Genomic DNA, 12,500 nt, shown 5'->3' on the forward strand with positions numbered 1-12,500 from the left:
GTGAGTTTAATGCAGACAAGAAGCAGCGGCACTCGAGAATGAGAATTTCTCACAGGTCCAGAACCCTAATGGAAATGGTACAAAGGGAATTCAAGCAACTCCACCTGCTTGGATCATTTCCACAATTCCAAGGTTGAAAAATTATACACTAATCAAGGAACGTGATTAGTTGATTAAACCTTGTTTGTTTGTTTTTTACGCGGATTTCATGAGACGGTATCTTTTCTCTAAAATTCTTGGCAAATGAAATATTTTGCAATGTTTTAAGTTGAGGGTAATTGAACCCGCGCTCTCCTTTTGATAGATGTCACAGCAAATTATCAACAAACTGCATGACGAGGTTTTGAAGTCTCCCCGCGGCGTTAGAAATTGTCTTTGACAGTGTTTTTCTTTTAATTGCCGCAGGGTTTGCAACCGACATTCCGTAACCCAAAGGCATCTACATCTGCAGTAACCGCGTCGTGAGATGAGATAAACGATAAGTAATGGTGATAGAGGTTTTGCACGGCAGCCATGTTGCATGGCGGAGACAATGAAAATGTTTTGCGTAAGAAAGAACATTTGTTCCCATAGGAAGAAGAATCTATTGATCCTACCCTGATGCAACATGGCTGTCGTGCAAAACCTCTGCAGGACTGAGTGGAGTCCAGTTCGATCTAGTAATAACTTTATTTAACCACGGAATCCTTATCACTAAAAAGTGGTCATCTAAAGAGCCGTGCGCATTAACACTAATACAGCTAACACTTCAAGATTACGGGGTTTGCTAAAAAATCTTATATTAAACGCTAAAAAATTATTTAATTTCTAATATACTTAACTGATTAGAGTGTAATGTGAAGTGCCAAGGTTCTACCCCATATGAACCATGTGAGCGTTAGCCCTACTAATGGATATAAACCCGCACAAAGACAGAGAAAAACTCTGACCAGGGTGTTCATTTCCCACCCTGGTCAGAGTTTTATTCATTAGTAGGGCCAACACTCACATGGTTCATATGGGGTAGAAACTTAGCACTTCACATTACACTGTAATCAGTTAAGTCTGTTCAAATATAAGTGCTACACGGCCACCGTTTGCAAAAACATAATCCTTCCTTGTAATTTCTAATATACTCTAGCGGAATAAAAACTGTTTCAAGTAATAGCCTGCTTAGCCTCGGCTGACAGACTGTTCCATGTAACTGCATGCGCCCCTTTAACGAAAACACTTTTTGAGGGCCTCAGTGTTCGGCCGTGGAATAAACAGGTTGTGTTGGGCGCCCCGAAGATTATGTCTATGAATGGTATTTAGGCTGGCGAATTTATCAGACAGGTATTCGGGTACAAGGTTATTTACTGTTTTGAACATAAAATATTTCATTTGTTTATCACGTCACGAGGGCACGAAGAAATCTGGGCAGTTCTGATATCCCAATTGGACCCTGTTATTATGCGTGCTGCCCGGTTTTGTAACTTCTCTAGTTTTTGGCTGAAGCCATTACCGATACAGCCCCATACAGCGCTGCAATAATCGGGATATGGAAGAATCAGTGACTAATAAACTGTGACAAGGGTACTTTCGGAACATATAGGTCTAAGCATCCTCAGGGCAGCAAGTACTTTTGCAACTTTACCGACGACTTCAGAGATATGAGCTTCCCGCGGGTGTTTCATCCACCTGAGCGCCTAAGCATTGCAAGTATTTTGTTAATCACTCGTATGATTACAGACCACATTGGACTCCACTCAGTCCTATTACCATTATTTATACGTGACCTCGATGAACAACCCCAACAACTTTAATCACAGGGCGTTAGTTTTTTACTTCACATAACGGAAGTGATCCTAAGTGGGCAAATGGAAGGCACATTTATCTTTACCCCAGCTACGCCGCCTTTTTTCGCCACTAACAGGTTCTAATACAAGTCAATTAAGATAGGATATACATGTTCAGCAATAAAAGGACCACCTACTTTCCGCAATTGATAGATGGTGTAGACAATTTTTGTCATGCAAACCGCATTGAAGATCAAAGCGATGCTCACAGGTGTAACCATGGCAACTGCTACGGCTGTTTTGTCAGAGATCCAGCAATACTGAGACTGCTTTCCTGATATAAACAAAGAGTTTCAAGCTATTCAGATTTTATGCTTTGTGTTAGAAGGTGGAAGTATTTAAAAGCTATTCCAATTGATTGCTCGGTATTAACGACCACTTTGGAATATATATATATATATCTATAAAATACAAACCATAGCCCACATGAAAGGTTTCACTGAAATCCAGCGTCACACACAACACCACAGTTGCCATGGGAACTGCCCAACCCACAACACTGTACTTGATAAACGTCTTTTTCAGGTCCCATGCCTGTTTCCTGGGGTCTTTCACTGTGAAGTAAAATTTCCAGCAAAAATCGTAATATAACGAATATTAGTGTGGCCTGTTCAATGGCGAGGAAAGGAAAGGAGAAGAACTTTATTTAGGTGTCTAGTCGTTCTAGCACTGGAGCACTAATTGGGGACACTGTAAACTGAGATTAACAATGAACGCAAATCACGGCAAATGTTCAGGAGATACGAAAACCGGAGTACCCGGAGAAAAACCTCTCGGTGCAGAGTAGAGAACCAACAAACTCAACCCACATGTGACGCCGGGTCTGGGAATCGAACCCGGGCCACATTGGTGGGAGGCGAGTGCTCTCACTGCGCCATCCCTGCACCCCTTAAGAGAGAGTAACTCTGTAATTTCATGGATATCTCCTTAAGAATGATACAAGTGACTAATTGAGTTACGTATCCTGTTACCTAAGACAGTCTGTTTAGAAGGAAGGAAGGAAGGAAGGACAGACCGGAGGAAGGAACGAGGGAGGGAGGGGCAAGGGAAGGAAGGAAGAGAAGGAAAAGATGGATTGACAGGTGGTCAGTCGGTCGGACAAATGGAGAGATAAAGGAAGGGACAAATGAAGAGAAGGGAGAGAGGGGAGGGATGGGGCTAATGGCTTCACTGACCTTGAACTTGAAAGGTGCTTGCAGTATCAAACGCAATTACACTCATCCATGTGAAAGCTGCAAGAAAGAAGTAATGAAGACCAATGGCAACCGCTGTGCATAGTCCCTCCACTTCCTTGGATATTGCAGTAAAACGGAAAATTATTTGATAGCACAACAACGCCAATGAAAGACTGACAAGACATTTTCCGGGAAGGTTCCTTAGCTCTTTAACTGACAAGTACACTGCGACCAGAAACAACAGCGAGATGATTGAAAGTACTGATCCAATAAATGTGATATAAATCATGACCACGGGAATTTCTGTCTTCTGTTTGTCATTATCAATTGGGCACACAATGGAGACAAAATTTCCATGTGCATGTTGCATGCCTATTTCAGTGGTCGGGATATTCTCGTGAAGCGCCGTAAAACCGTTGACACGACTTCCATTCAATTTCCATTCGAGTGATGAGTGATTCCCCGTTGGAGAGCCGATGACAATGCACGTTTTACCTTCAAATATCACAGTGCAGTTCATCGCAGCCAAAGTGCAGTTTGACTGTGTGGTTGGTTGGTTTACCTGTGGTACCTTTTCAACAAAAGCATCCGAGCTGACGTCAAGCAGTATTGACAAGGGAGGACCGAGGGGTGGAATGAGTCCACCACTAACATCACTCTCTTTAGCTGTCTTCCAATCTTGTCTTCCTTGAGGATTGCAGATTGCACAGTGGGGGTTTCTGTAAAAGTGGGATACGTATCTCGAAACCTTTACTGAAAACACCATAGAATAAGATGAACATAACTCTTTGACCAACGACATTTCTTCAAGCTGAGTATCGCAGTGGGTATCGCGTACAACACACGACTTGAAGCTCTGACTGAAGTTCACAAACGGTTGGTATTTCCAAGAGCATTTATCTTTCACAAATATCTTTATTGCTGTGATATTATTTTGAGGTGGATTGCCGGCTCGACGTAAGCAAAGTACCCCTAGACCCCAAGATCTAAGCGCTTCCTGAGCTGCATTATTGCATCGTGCACATGCAAAACTTCTGTAAGTGATATTGTTTTGCACGTCAAACATTGGCAGTTCTCTTGGTAGTGTCATATTCAGCTGTTCAGTGCTTTTGCAATCGTTTGTATATTCATTGTATTCACTGTCGAGTTCACAACTCGATTTCATAATTACCCCTGACCAGGAATAATCATTGATATCGCCGCAAGACATAGTGTGCGATAGTACATCTTCATCGACTGATCCACCACATCTGCGAAAACAAATAACAAAAGCCTTGAAAAGAGGAAATGCCAAATGGCTTACCTGTCGGCAACATCTAAGGGGTGAACACTTTTAATTGAGTAGGGACTGGCGAAAGACGCTGCATTTCCAGTTTTTGCCGTGGCATCCTTATTTTGGCGTGTTCCACTGACAAACCGATGGGGGATCAGCTCGCGTCTACCATAGTACCAAGGGAAGACCTTGGACAGCAATGAACAGAACCAGGTTGCTGACCAGCGGTTTTCGTGAAAACAGTGGTTTGCTGGGGGTGCTCAGTTTCGCGGGCTCAGAAAACCTGCATGGTTGTGGTCATTGCTATTTAAGGTTTTTTAGTACCAAGACTCCCAAGAAATCGGCGTTCAACAACTTACAACTTGAGACTCTCTTTGATGCCAACCAATGTTTACTTTTACATAACACAGTCAACCGTATTCACTCCAACTCTATTTAATTTTGTAGGCAGAAATTCTCTCAACTGTATGTTTGTTTGTTTGTTTGTTATTAATTTGTTTGAGCAGGTTGAAGTTTTGGCAGCTATTCAGCTCATGTGGACCTGCTATAATCCACCCGCCCATATACTCACGGAGGACAGCCACAACACCGGGAACTTCATCCCCTACTCTTCTCGAATAGTGTGTGGGTTCTTTAACGTCCCACAGGGAACTAATGAACATGAAATATATTTGTGAGACGGGGCCTACGGTTTATAGTCCTTATCCGAGAAGACTTGAAAGTGTAACCATTTGCGGATGTAATTACAAAGGCAGCAAGTAGAGATCAAGTAGCGACGTTTGGGTCACATCTGAACAAACTCATGGACTTTGAGAAAACTAACCCGTGATCAAAGTCGGTGTTAGCTGCTGCCCATGCCCGCTGAGTTGAGTTTACTGTCGAACGCTCGAGAGTTTGTAATTGGCTTTTATTTAATTGTTTTGGACGGTTCAAAAAAGCGGTTTCTATTCCGAGTGAAGCAGCTTTCTAGGGCTACATACGGAAATAAAGGAGAGAAGAAGGTAAGAAATAACTGATTTTATTTGTGACACTTCGCGAGAGAGGATATTCATTATGATACTGAATCCTACCGTGTTGGAAAATCCAGGCAACAGTCACCCCACGCTTTGCAATCTTTGTCACAGTAGCAGGATTTCGTAGCATTGCCGCTTCTTTCCTCCTTCGAGCATCTACCTTGGCATGACTGGTCTGACGAGTTTTTCTGACCAATTACTGCATTTAGAAAATCTTTTGTGTTCACTGGTAATTTGACATTGTTCTTCAAGAGTTCCTGTAAAAGCGCTTTGAAGCTGACAACTTTTCCCTTGTAGTTGACAACGAAGTCTTGCTCACTGACTACTGGATGAGTGCAAATAAAGAAAAAAAGAAACTTATTTTAAGTAAGTTTATACTGAGCAAGCAACATGCTGTTACCCCGAAGGGCATATTACATACTGGAAATAAAAACAATTTCTACATAAGTTCTACGAGAACATACCAGCTGGGATCTCAGATGTTTCAGTGTAGTTTTCAAGTTGCGGCGGCCAAAGCGGCGAAGTGGTGGATGGCCCAAAGTTTAAATCTCCTGCATCACAAAGCCGTAATAATGGTTAAATTAAATTTCTACACCCCGCACCAGCATCACAAAGCCTGGTTCGTAACTCATAAATAAAGAGAAAAAATGTATGGCTATGACTTACCACTTTCGTTGAAAATGTTACTGGAATGACTCTCCAATCCGAAGAGGGTTGCTGTATCATTGGTTTGTGATGGAAAATCGGACCAAGTGAGGCCTAAGAACACAGCTGTCGTAATAAATAACAACTTCCAATGAAAATATAATCTTACGCTCATTGTGGTGCTGCAAAACGCACACGATTATTCCGTTTCGCTTTGAGCTCCTCGGGAATCTTGTTGAAGCGCCTAATTGTATAGCGAATTTTACTGACGAGAATTCTTATTAAAACTGATCGCGGTTCGTTTCGTAAGTGTGCTTTATCAAGAACTCTTCTATTTGAACAAGCAGTTATAATTAAAAAGATGTATGACCGCCGACAACAGTTACGGCGTAAATGTCAAATACAGCATGCATGGGGAACAAATGAATTTAATGGATGGGTGCAGCTGTCGCCAGCTGTACAGGTAGCTTCAAGCGGATGTTTTTATTTTTGTCGCGTAAGGCCTTACTCAGATGCTCACATTGCTCAAGAAGAGCCACTTTAAACACAATTTACTTTTAAGAGTCATTCAGTTCGTCTTTTCGATTATTAAATGACGATGATTCAAAAGGTGGTTTTGTAGATGCATGGAAATCTTTGAAAAGCCTGCTTTGCTGACTTTCACTGGTGATTCACCGAATAAAAAAACAACAACAATTCATTCAGGTATTTTCATTTTTATACATGGCATTACCTATCAATTTATGCAATGGAAATTACCAATCTATTTAATTAAAAAAAACCGTGAATATCTGTAACTCCTGTAACGTCATGAACAAAAGTTTTCGGTTAATGTTTTTGAGTGAAAGTTGGTGCTCAATTCAACAAAGAGCTTAAAACTCGTCTTAAGCTTTTCTATCTCAGTTGGTATTGCAAATACGCAGGGAATAGTCAATATTAACACGAAGATGAGAAGGGAGGAAATGATTTAGTTAATGAAAAAATAAAGGATCTCATCAATTTTTTCGTTTTCAAACTAAGTAAAGACATCAATACTAGTAAACGACATTCTCAAACTTTGATTTTATAAAGCCAAAAGCAATTAAGAAAATGTGGACGTCAACTGGAATAAAGCAATTTTCCGGGAAATAGTTTTAATTAAGAATCAGGCAACGTTTCGTCACTCCTTATCAATAAAGTGTTTATTATGTGACTGAAACAATGCCATCAGAATTTCCATACGCATATGGGTGGATGGGTATAGCAGGTCCACATCAGCTGAATAGCTGCCAAAAACTTCAACCTGCTCAAACAAATAAATAACAAACAAACTCAACCCTAACCGATCAAATAATCAGGTTAGCGAAAGGAACAATCCGAAACTAACAAAATTTTTCATGCAGAAATGCTGTCAGGATTATGCTCAAGCGTCGTAACTTTTGATTGTACGTTTTATGTCGGATCGTTGAACATCTCATATTTAAGCTTCACTACACTAGCAAGTTTTCCTTGACAAGTTTTTCTTGGCAGTGTAAATAGAAAAATATGACAAGTTTTTACTTGTCAAGTGTCTTGCTGGTTTTTGAACAAGGACGCTTGACAAGGAAAAAGTTGTCAAGGAAAACTTGCTAGTGTGTACAGTCGGCAAGTTTTCCTTGACAAGTGAACTTGTCAAGGAGAACTTGCCAGTGTAAGTGAGGCTTTACGGAAGCTTGTAGGTGCCATCCAAGGTGTTGAAAATCCGACATCCGAGTTGTAAAAATCCAACATTCGAGTTGTGAAAATCCGACAGCCTAGTTGTCAAAATCCGACGTTCGAGTTGGGAAAATCCGACATTCGAGTTGTGAAAATCCGACAAGTGAGTTGTAAAACTCCGACACATCCAAGTTGCGAAATTCCAGCAACTAAATTTGTGAAAATCCGACATCCGAAAAGCTGCTGAGCCAGAGCAAAGTTAAATCAACAAAATGGAAACGTTTCATTCATGAAGTTTTCTCACTATTGGACGTAGATAAACAGGAAATCAAAGTTGGCAGAGAAGGAGATCACTTTCCTAGACACGACAGTAGCCTACGAGCAGTTCCTCGGAGAGACTCAGGGGCACCCAACGATAAACTGCGGTGAAATATGTGTTCAGGAGAGTCAAATTGTTCTAAGAATTTCGTTTTCTACGTTGCCAAACAGCTATAGAATTCTTTAATACATGACCTAAACGTTTCGCAACCAGAAAAAAGTAGTCCCTTACGTTTTCGGAAGGGGCATTCTTGCAATCTTTGGCACTAAAAAGGTCACCTAGCAGTTTCGGACGAGCAAATGGTTCGCTGGAACGTTCTTAGCAGGTACGTTCAGAAATGAAGAAATTATTCCCTAAAATTTTCGAACTCTTCAATTTTCAGCTAAGATTTTCAAACAGATCAAATTCTTTTTGGTGATAATAGCATCTCTTTAGACAGTCTTTATAAATAACAAGAAGCATATAAATGTCTCTCAAAGGCTTTTGTCTTAATTTGCTTTTTGGGTGCCCTTGGAGACTGCCCGTAGGCTAACACAACAGTATACAAGGCGAACGATTCGAAAAAGAAACTATTCTTGATATCAAGACATCAAAAACCAACTGAAACCATCCAATACGCGCATTTTACTTCTTCTCACGCTTCCGGTGTCAAGAAGGGTTTTATCAAAGGAGAGGCCACGAAGTTCGTCCGAACAAAAACAACATTTGAGGAGACACTACTAGTGTCGAGATGATCTCGATTCAAAACCCGCCGTAAAGAGTGAGGCTGCCCTAAGCATCTTATCGGTGAGAACACCATCTGAGGTCATTTTTTTATGGAAGGCAGTCGGCACTTAAAAAAGGTCAAAACTAGCGAGGAAATCCTACTATTTGTCACAACGTAAAACCCAGCGGGTGTCAAATCAACTGTAGGCGCTCAACTGTAGTTCTACGAGATAAGAAAAATAAATTGTATTAAAAGTTCTGGACCCAAAGCTAGAAGTATCGAAATAAGAAACATGAAAAAGTTTCAGTAATCAGCTACATTTTGTTGAAGACCTTTTAAATAAACCCCGAAAGGAGCCAATCTGGGCGTGGCTCAGGCTTTTTTTGACCCCTAAAAGAGACCAGAGTTTTCTAGTTCCGGTTTGGGATTATTCCAGAGCCTCCTGCGCCCGTTCTTCTGGACAAGGGTAACAGAGGCTCTGGTATGTATTGAAACTTACGGTGCCTGCTCACCTCTCGTGCTAACATGAATGAACCAATCACAAACACTTTTCATTGTTCTTCGCGAAAACCAATGAGAAGACACTTTGTTTCAGGGTTCCCCAGACTCCAGAGTTCTTCTCTCCCTTAGTCATGCGCAAAAGAGACGAGCTCTGGGGTCGAGATTGTTCCATTACGTGAAAACCCAGCAAAAGGCTGCGCATACGCATTCGCTCAAAATTTTGAGACTGACAGCTGTTGGCTGTTTTACCAAGTTTCTCGCAAACCCGTCGTTAGATTTTGCAGAAATTTGGAATTAAAACAGTTCCGACTACAAATGAGTCATCTATTAAACAAATCGGAAATTTAACGGACAAAATTTGGGAAAACTGAAAAAACGCTAAACAGCGAATTTAAAAAAAATCCGTCTGTTGTAAATCTAGGATCAGCTGTTAAACGTACGTTATTTCAATGATTTTAAGTTAGCAAATGCTGCAAAAAAAACTAATGACTGAATTTTGCATAAATGAGGAATAAGCATTCTTTAGGCATTGTTTTGGCATTGTTTTCATCTAGATGCGTTACCATGGTAACAGCCTGCAGAGCACATCAACTGTCAAAAATATAACCTTCGTGGTAGCACTTATCAATGACAATGTTTGAGCCTGGTGCTTTAGGCTGCTGTGGGGTAATTTGTCAATCAACCGTGGATTCATACAGTTTCTGATAACTTTTACGAGAAACTTCTCCTACCCGCAATCTATCCGTAGTATTCTACAAGATGTTGTTTTATTTGCTCTGTCAGTTTTATCAAGATAGAACTATATCTAAGGATTTCTTCTCCGTGACTATTGGTTAGGTTGTATTTACGTTTATTCCCGTAACGAGAAGCAAAAGTTGTAGACGCTCTTCAAACCGAACATTAAAAAAAAAAGAATGTGGAATTGTTGGCGTCAGATGCGCGCGCTTCTTTTCGCGTGCACATTGGTCGTCAGAACCAATAGTGTCGTCACTGAGCATAACGAACTTTTGATCATAAACGCTGTTTCACAAAAATTGCAGTTTTAGAAAAAATGTAATACTTAAATTTATAAAATAATGAATAATATAGAAAAGTTTGTTACGATGTTCTGTGTACTTTGTGGCGCTTATTCTGTGTACGAAAAATGTGAAGCAAATCCTGGACACGAATGTTGCGGTAAGGTCGTTAATTTGATATTGTTTTCCGTTATTTTCATGAGCCATATCTTTGCGGTGTACTAGATCACAAAGAAGAGGTGTCGTATCTCCCAGAGTTAATTTTGGTTTAATGGTATTTCTAACAGAACTGCTCCAGTTGTGCAAAAATATTCTACGACCAAAGGAATATATGGGCAATCTTTTGACGGCAGTACTGCTAGTTGCAATCATTGAGGTACTTACAGTGTAACAATAATTATTGAAACAAGAGTAAAAGTCGACATCTTAAGGCAATCAGAACAAAAGCTTACTCAAAATTTATTTGAGATTTCTTGCGCAATCACTAAGCTGCTATGTCAACCAACAAGCGCACAGCAATGTAATGGATCGACTTTTAAACCCTTTTTTTGGCGACAGCGACAACGAGAACTTATGGACGAAGAAGAGGCTGAATTGCCGGAAATAGAAGGAGAAGTTGATGTCGGTGAAGATTTGTTTGCGTATTATGACGATGAAGATTATCCGACCGATGATAAAGAAACAGTCAGTGATCTCGAGCTTCATCCTAAACTTGTTCATCTCGTGATAAGTGTGGCATTTATGATGGTCACATTGACTTTGGTGAGCTTGCTTATTTTACTTTATTTCAATTCTCTTTGAGATAAAACTAAAAACTTCAAATTACATTACTTTGGACCACCAACGATACACTTATAATTCCTTTTGAAGTGGAGGAGCGGTCGTCGGACCTCCAATTGCAGGTCGTTATCTGGTTGGTTTCTAAGTCATCATACAGTGACTTCCAGTGCCCTTTCTGTTTCATTTACGCATATACATCCATAGCAAAGTCGGTGACCACCTTGTCTCCCACACTTGCAGAACGAACCAAAATACTCTCGGCTGCTTTATAACGTGCGCGTGGTGTTGTAGGCCTATGGTCCGTCGCGTTTAGCAGCCTAACTATCAAGCACCTCGCTCCCTGTTTTCTACTCTTCGCAAGGAAACTCAATTGCTACCAGGAACGAGGCAAAATCTGGTACTCTAAGCAAATGCACGCGCCAGCATCATGCGCGCGCACTTGGTTAGAGTATAACGGCATGATCACGCGCGCCGGTTCATGTCAGACTAACATAACCTGCCTGTGGCCGCTAGGATAATGCCAAGTCAGTGTGTCAGTATCTGTAATTCACATTTGCTCAAATTCCAACTCTCATTATCGGTATTTATTTTTTCGCATTTTAATTTCCTGTTATCTTTATCTTTATGTATATTTATGCGACTATAGTAAGCCCATTGAGGCTTGTTGAGATGCGCTTGTTTAAGATCAGTAATTATCATCATCCTCATCACTATTATTATTGAGACCTTGTTATGCCGTTGTTTTTCTCAAAGAAAGCGGCTCATAACCAATGCCCATAACGTCCCTTAAAGCTTATTCTCCTCTAGCGCTCGACTGCTTTTCACACAACCCTTGCGGTTCAGTAGGATTGCGGTGTTGATTGAAATAAAAAGTTTCCTAGCCACTAACCCAACTTCTTTTTTATACTTCCCGAAGCACCTTTAACAGACTGCGAGCAGTCTCTCGTTTGCTCGAAAATCCTCCGAGAGAACGTCATATGCGCTGGTCTCCCTACGCCCGCGCTACTCGCGGCTTCGCCCCTCGGATGTCACGTTCTCTCGGCGGATTTTCGAGCAAAAGAGAGACTGCGGGCAGTCAAGGAGCACCTATAACCACAGGCCCATTTGAAACAAGGTGACACCTTCAAATTTTCAAGCACTTGTATTCTGTGTACTCACTTATGGTGATGCTGATGATCATGATCATGATTAAGATAGCCATTTTTATGAAAGCCATCCATGGACAATCTCCTGGGCTGGATATATCTCTGAACTTATTATTAAACCACATAAGCCTACCAGTAATCTAAGATCTGCAAACCAGAATTTACTTTATGTTTCGAGCTAATCCCTGAAGAAATGGCTACAAGTTGCTGCGTCTACTATCTAGAATAATCTGCCTTCATTACTGGGTTGCCATTATTTTTCGTTTTTTTTTTCCGTGTCGGTAAAAGTCTTGCCTGTCACTCCCCTGCTAAGTGGTGTCATAGAGCCTTCTGCGCGTATTTTGTTAGGATCGAGAGAGTAGGGGAGAGAGAACAAGGAATCCATAGGGTGGATCTGTTATCTCAGTTGTCTCACAATTTGTATTTACCTGTTCTC

The 12,500-nt window shown here is 40.9% G+C and overlaps 1 protein-coding gene across 1 annotated transcript in view; it reads right to left on the reverse strand.

Annotated features, from left to right (window-relative positions):
• The window catches only part of LOC138051148 (uncharacterized), an 8,031-nt gene extending 1,786 nt beyond the window's left edge, over positions 1–6,245 (reverse strand). The window contains exons 1-7 of the mRNA XM_068897304.1: positions 5,945–6,245; positions 5,743–5,829; positions 5,336–5,603; positions 2,993–4,242; positions 2,234–2,371; positions 1,955–2,091; positions 1–65 (exon numbers count right to left, since the gene is read on the reverse strand). The exon at positions 1–65 is cut by the window's left edge and continues 98 nt beyond it. Coding sequence (XP_068753405.1) covers positions 1–65; positions 1,955–2,091; positions 2,234–2,371; positions 2,993–4,242; positions 5,336–5,603; positions 5,743–5,829; positions 5,945–6,098 — 2,099 coding nt within the window. The 5' untranslated portion in view covers positions 6,099–6,245. The remainder of the gene's footprint in view (positions 66–1,954; positions 2,092–2,233; positions 2,372–2,992; positions 4,243–5,335; positions 5,604–5,742; positions 5,830–5,944) is intronic.
• Positions 6,246–12,500: the final 6,255 nt, after the last annotated feature.

The sequence above is a fragment of the Montipora capricornis genome, chromosome 6 (genome assembly GCF_036669925.1).
Source record: "Montipora capricornis isolate CH-2021 chromosome 6, ASM3666992v2, whole genome shotgun sequence".
Lineage (NCBI taxonomy): Eukaryota > Metazoa > Cnidaria > Anthozoa > Scleractinia > Acroporidae > Montipora > Montipora capricornis.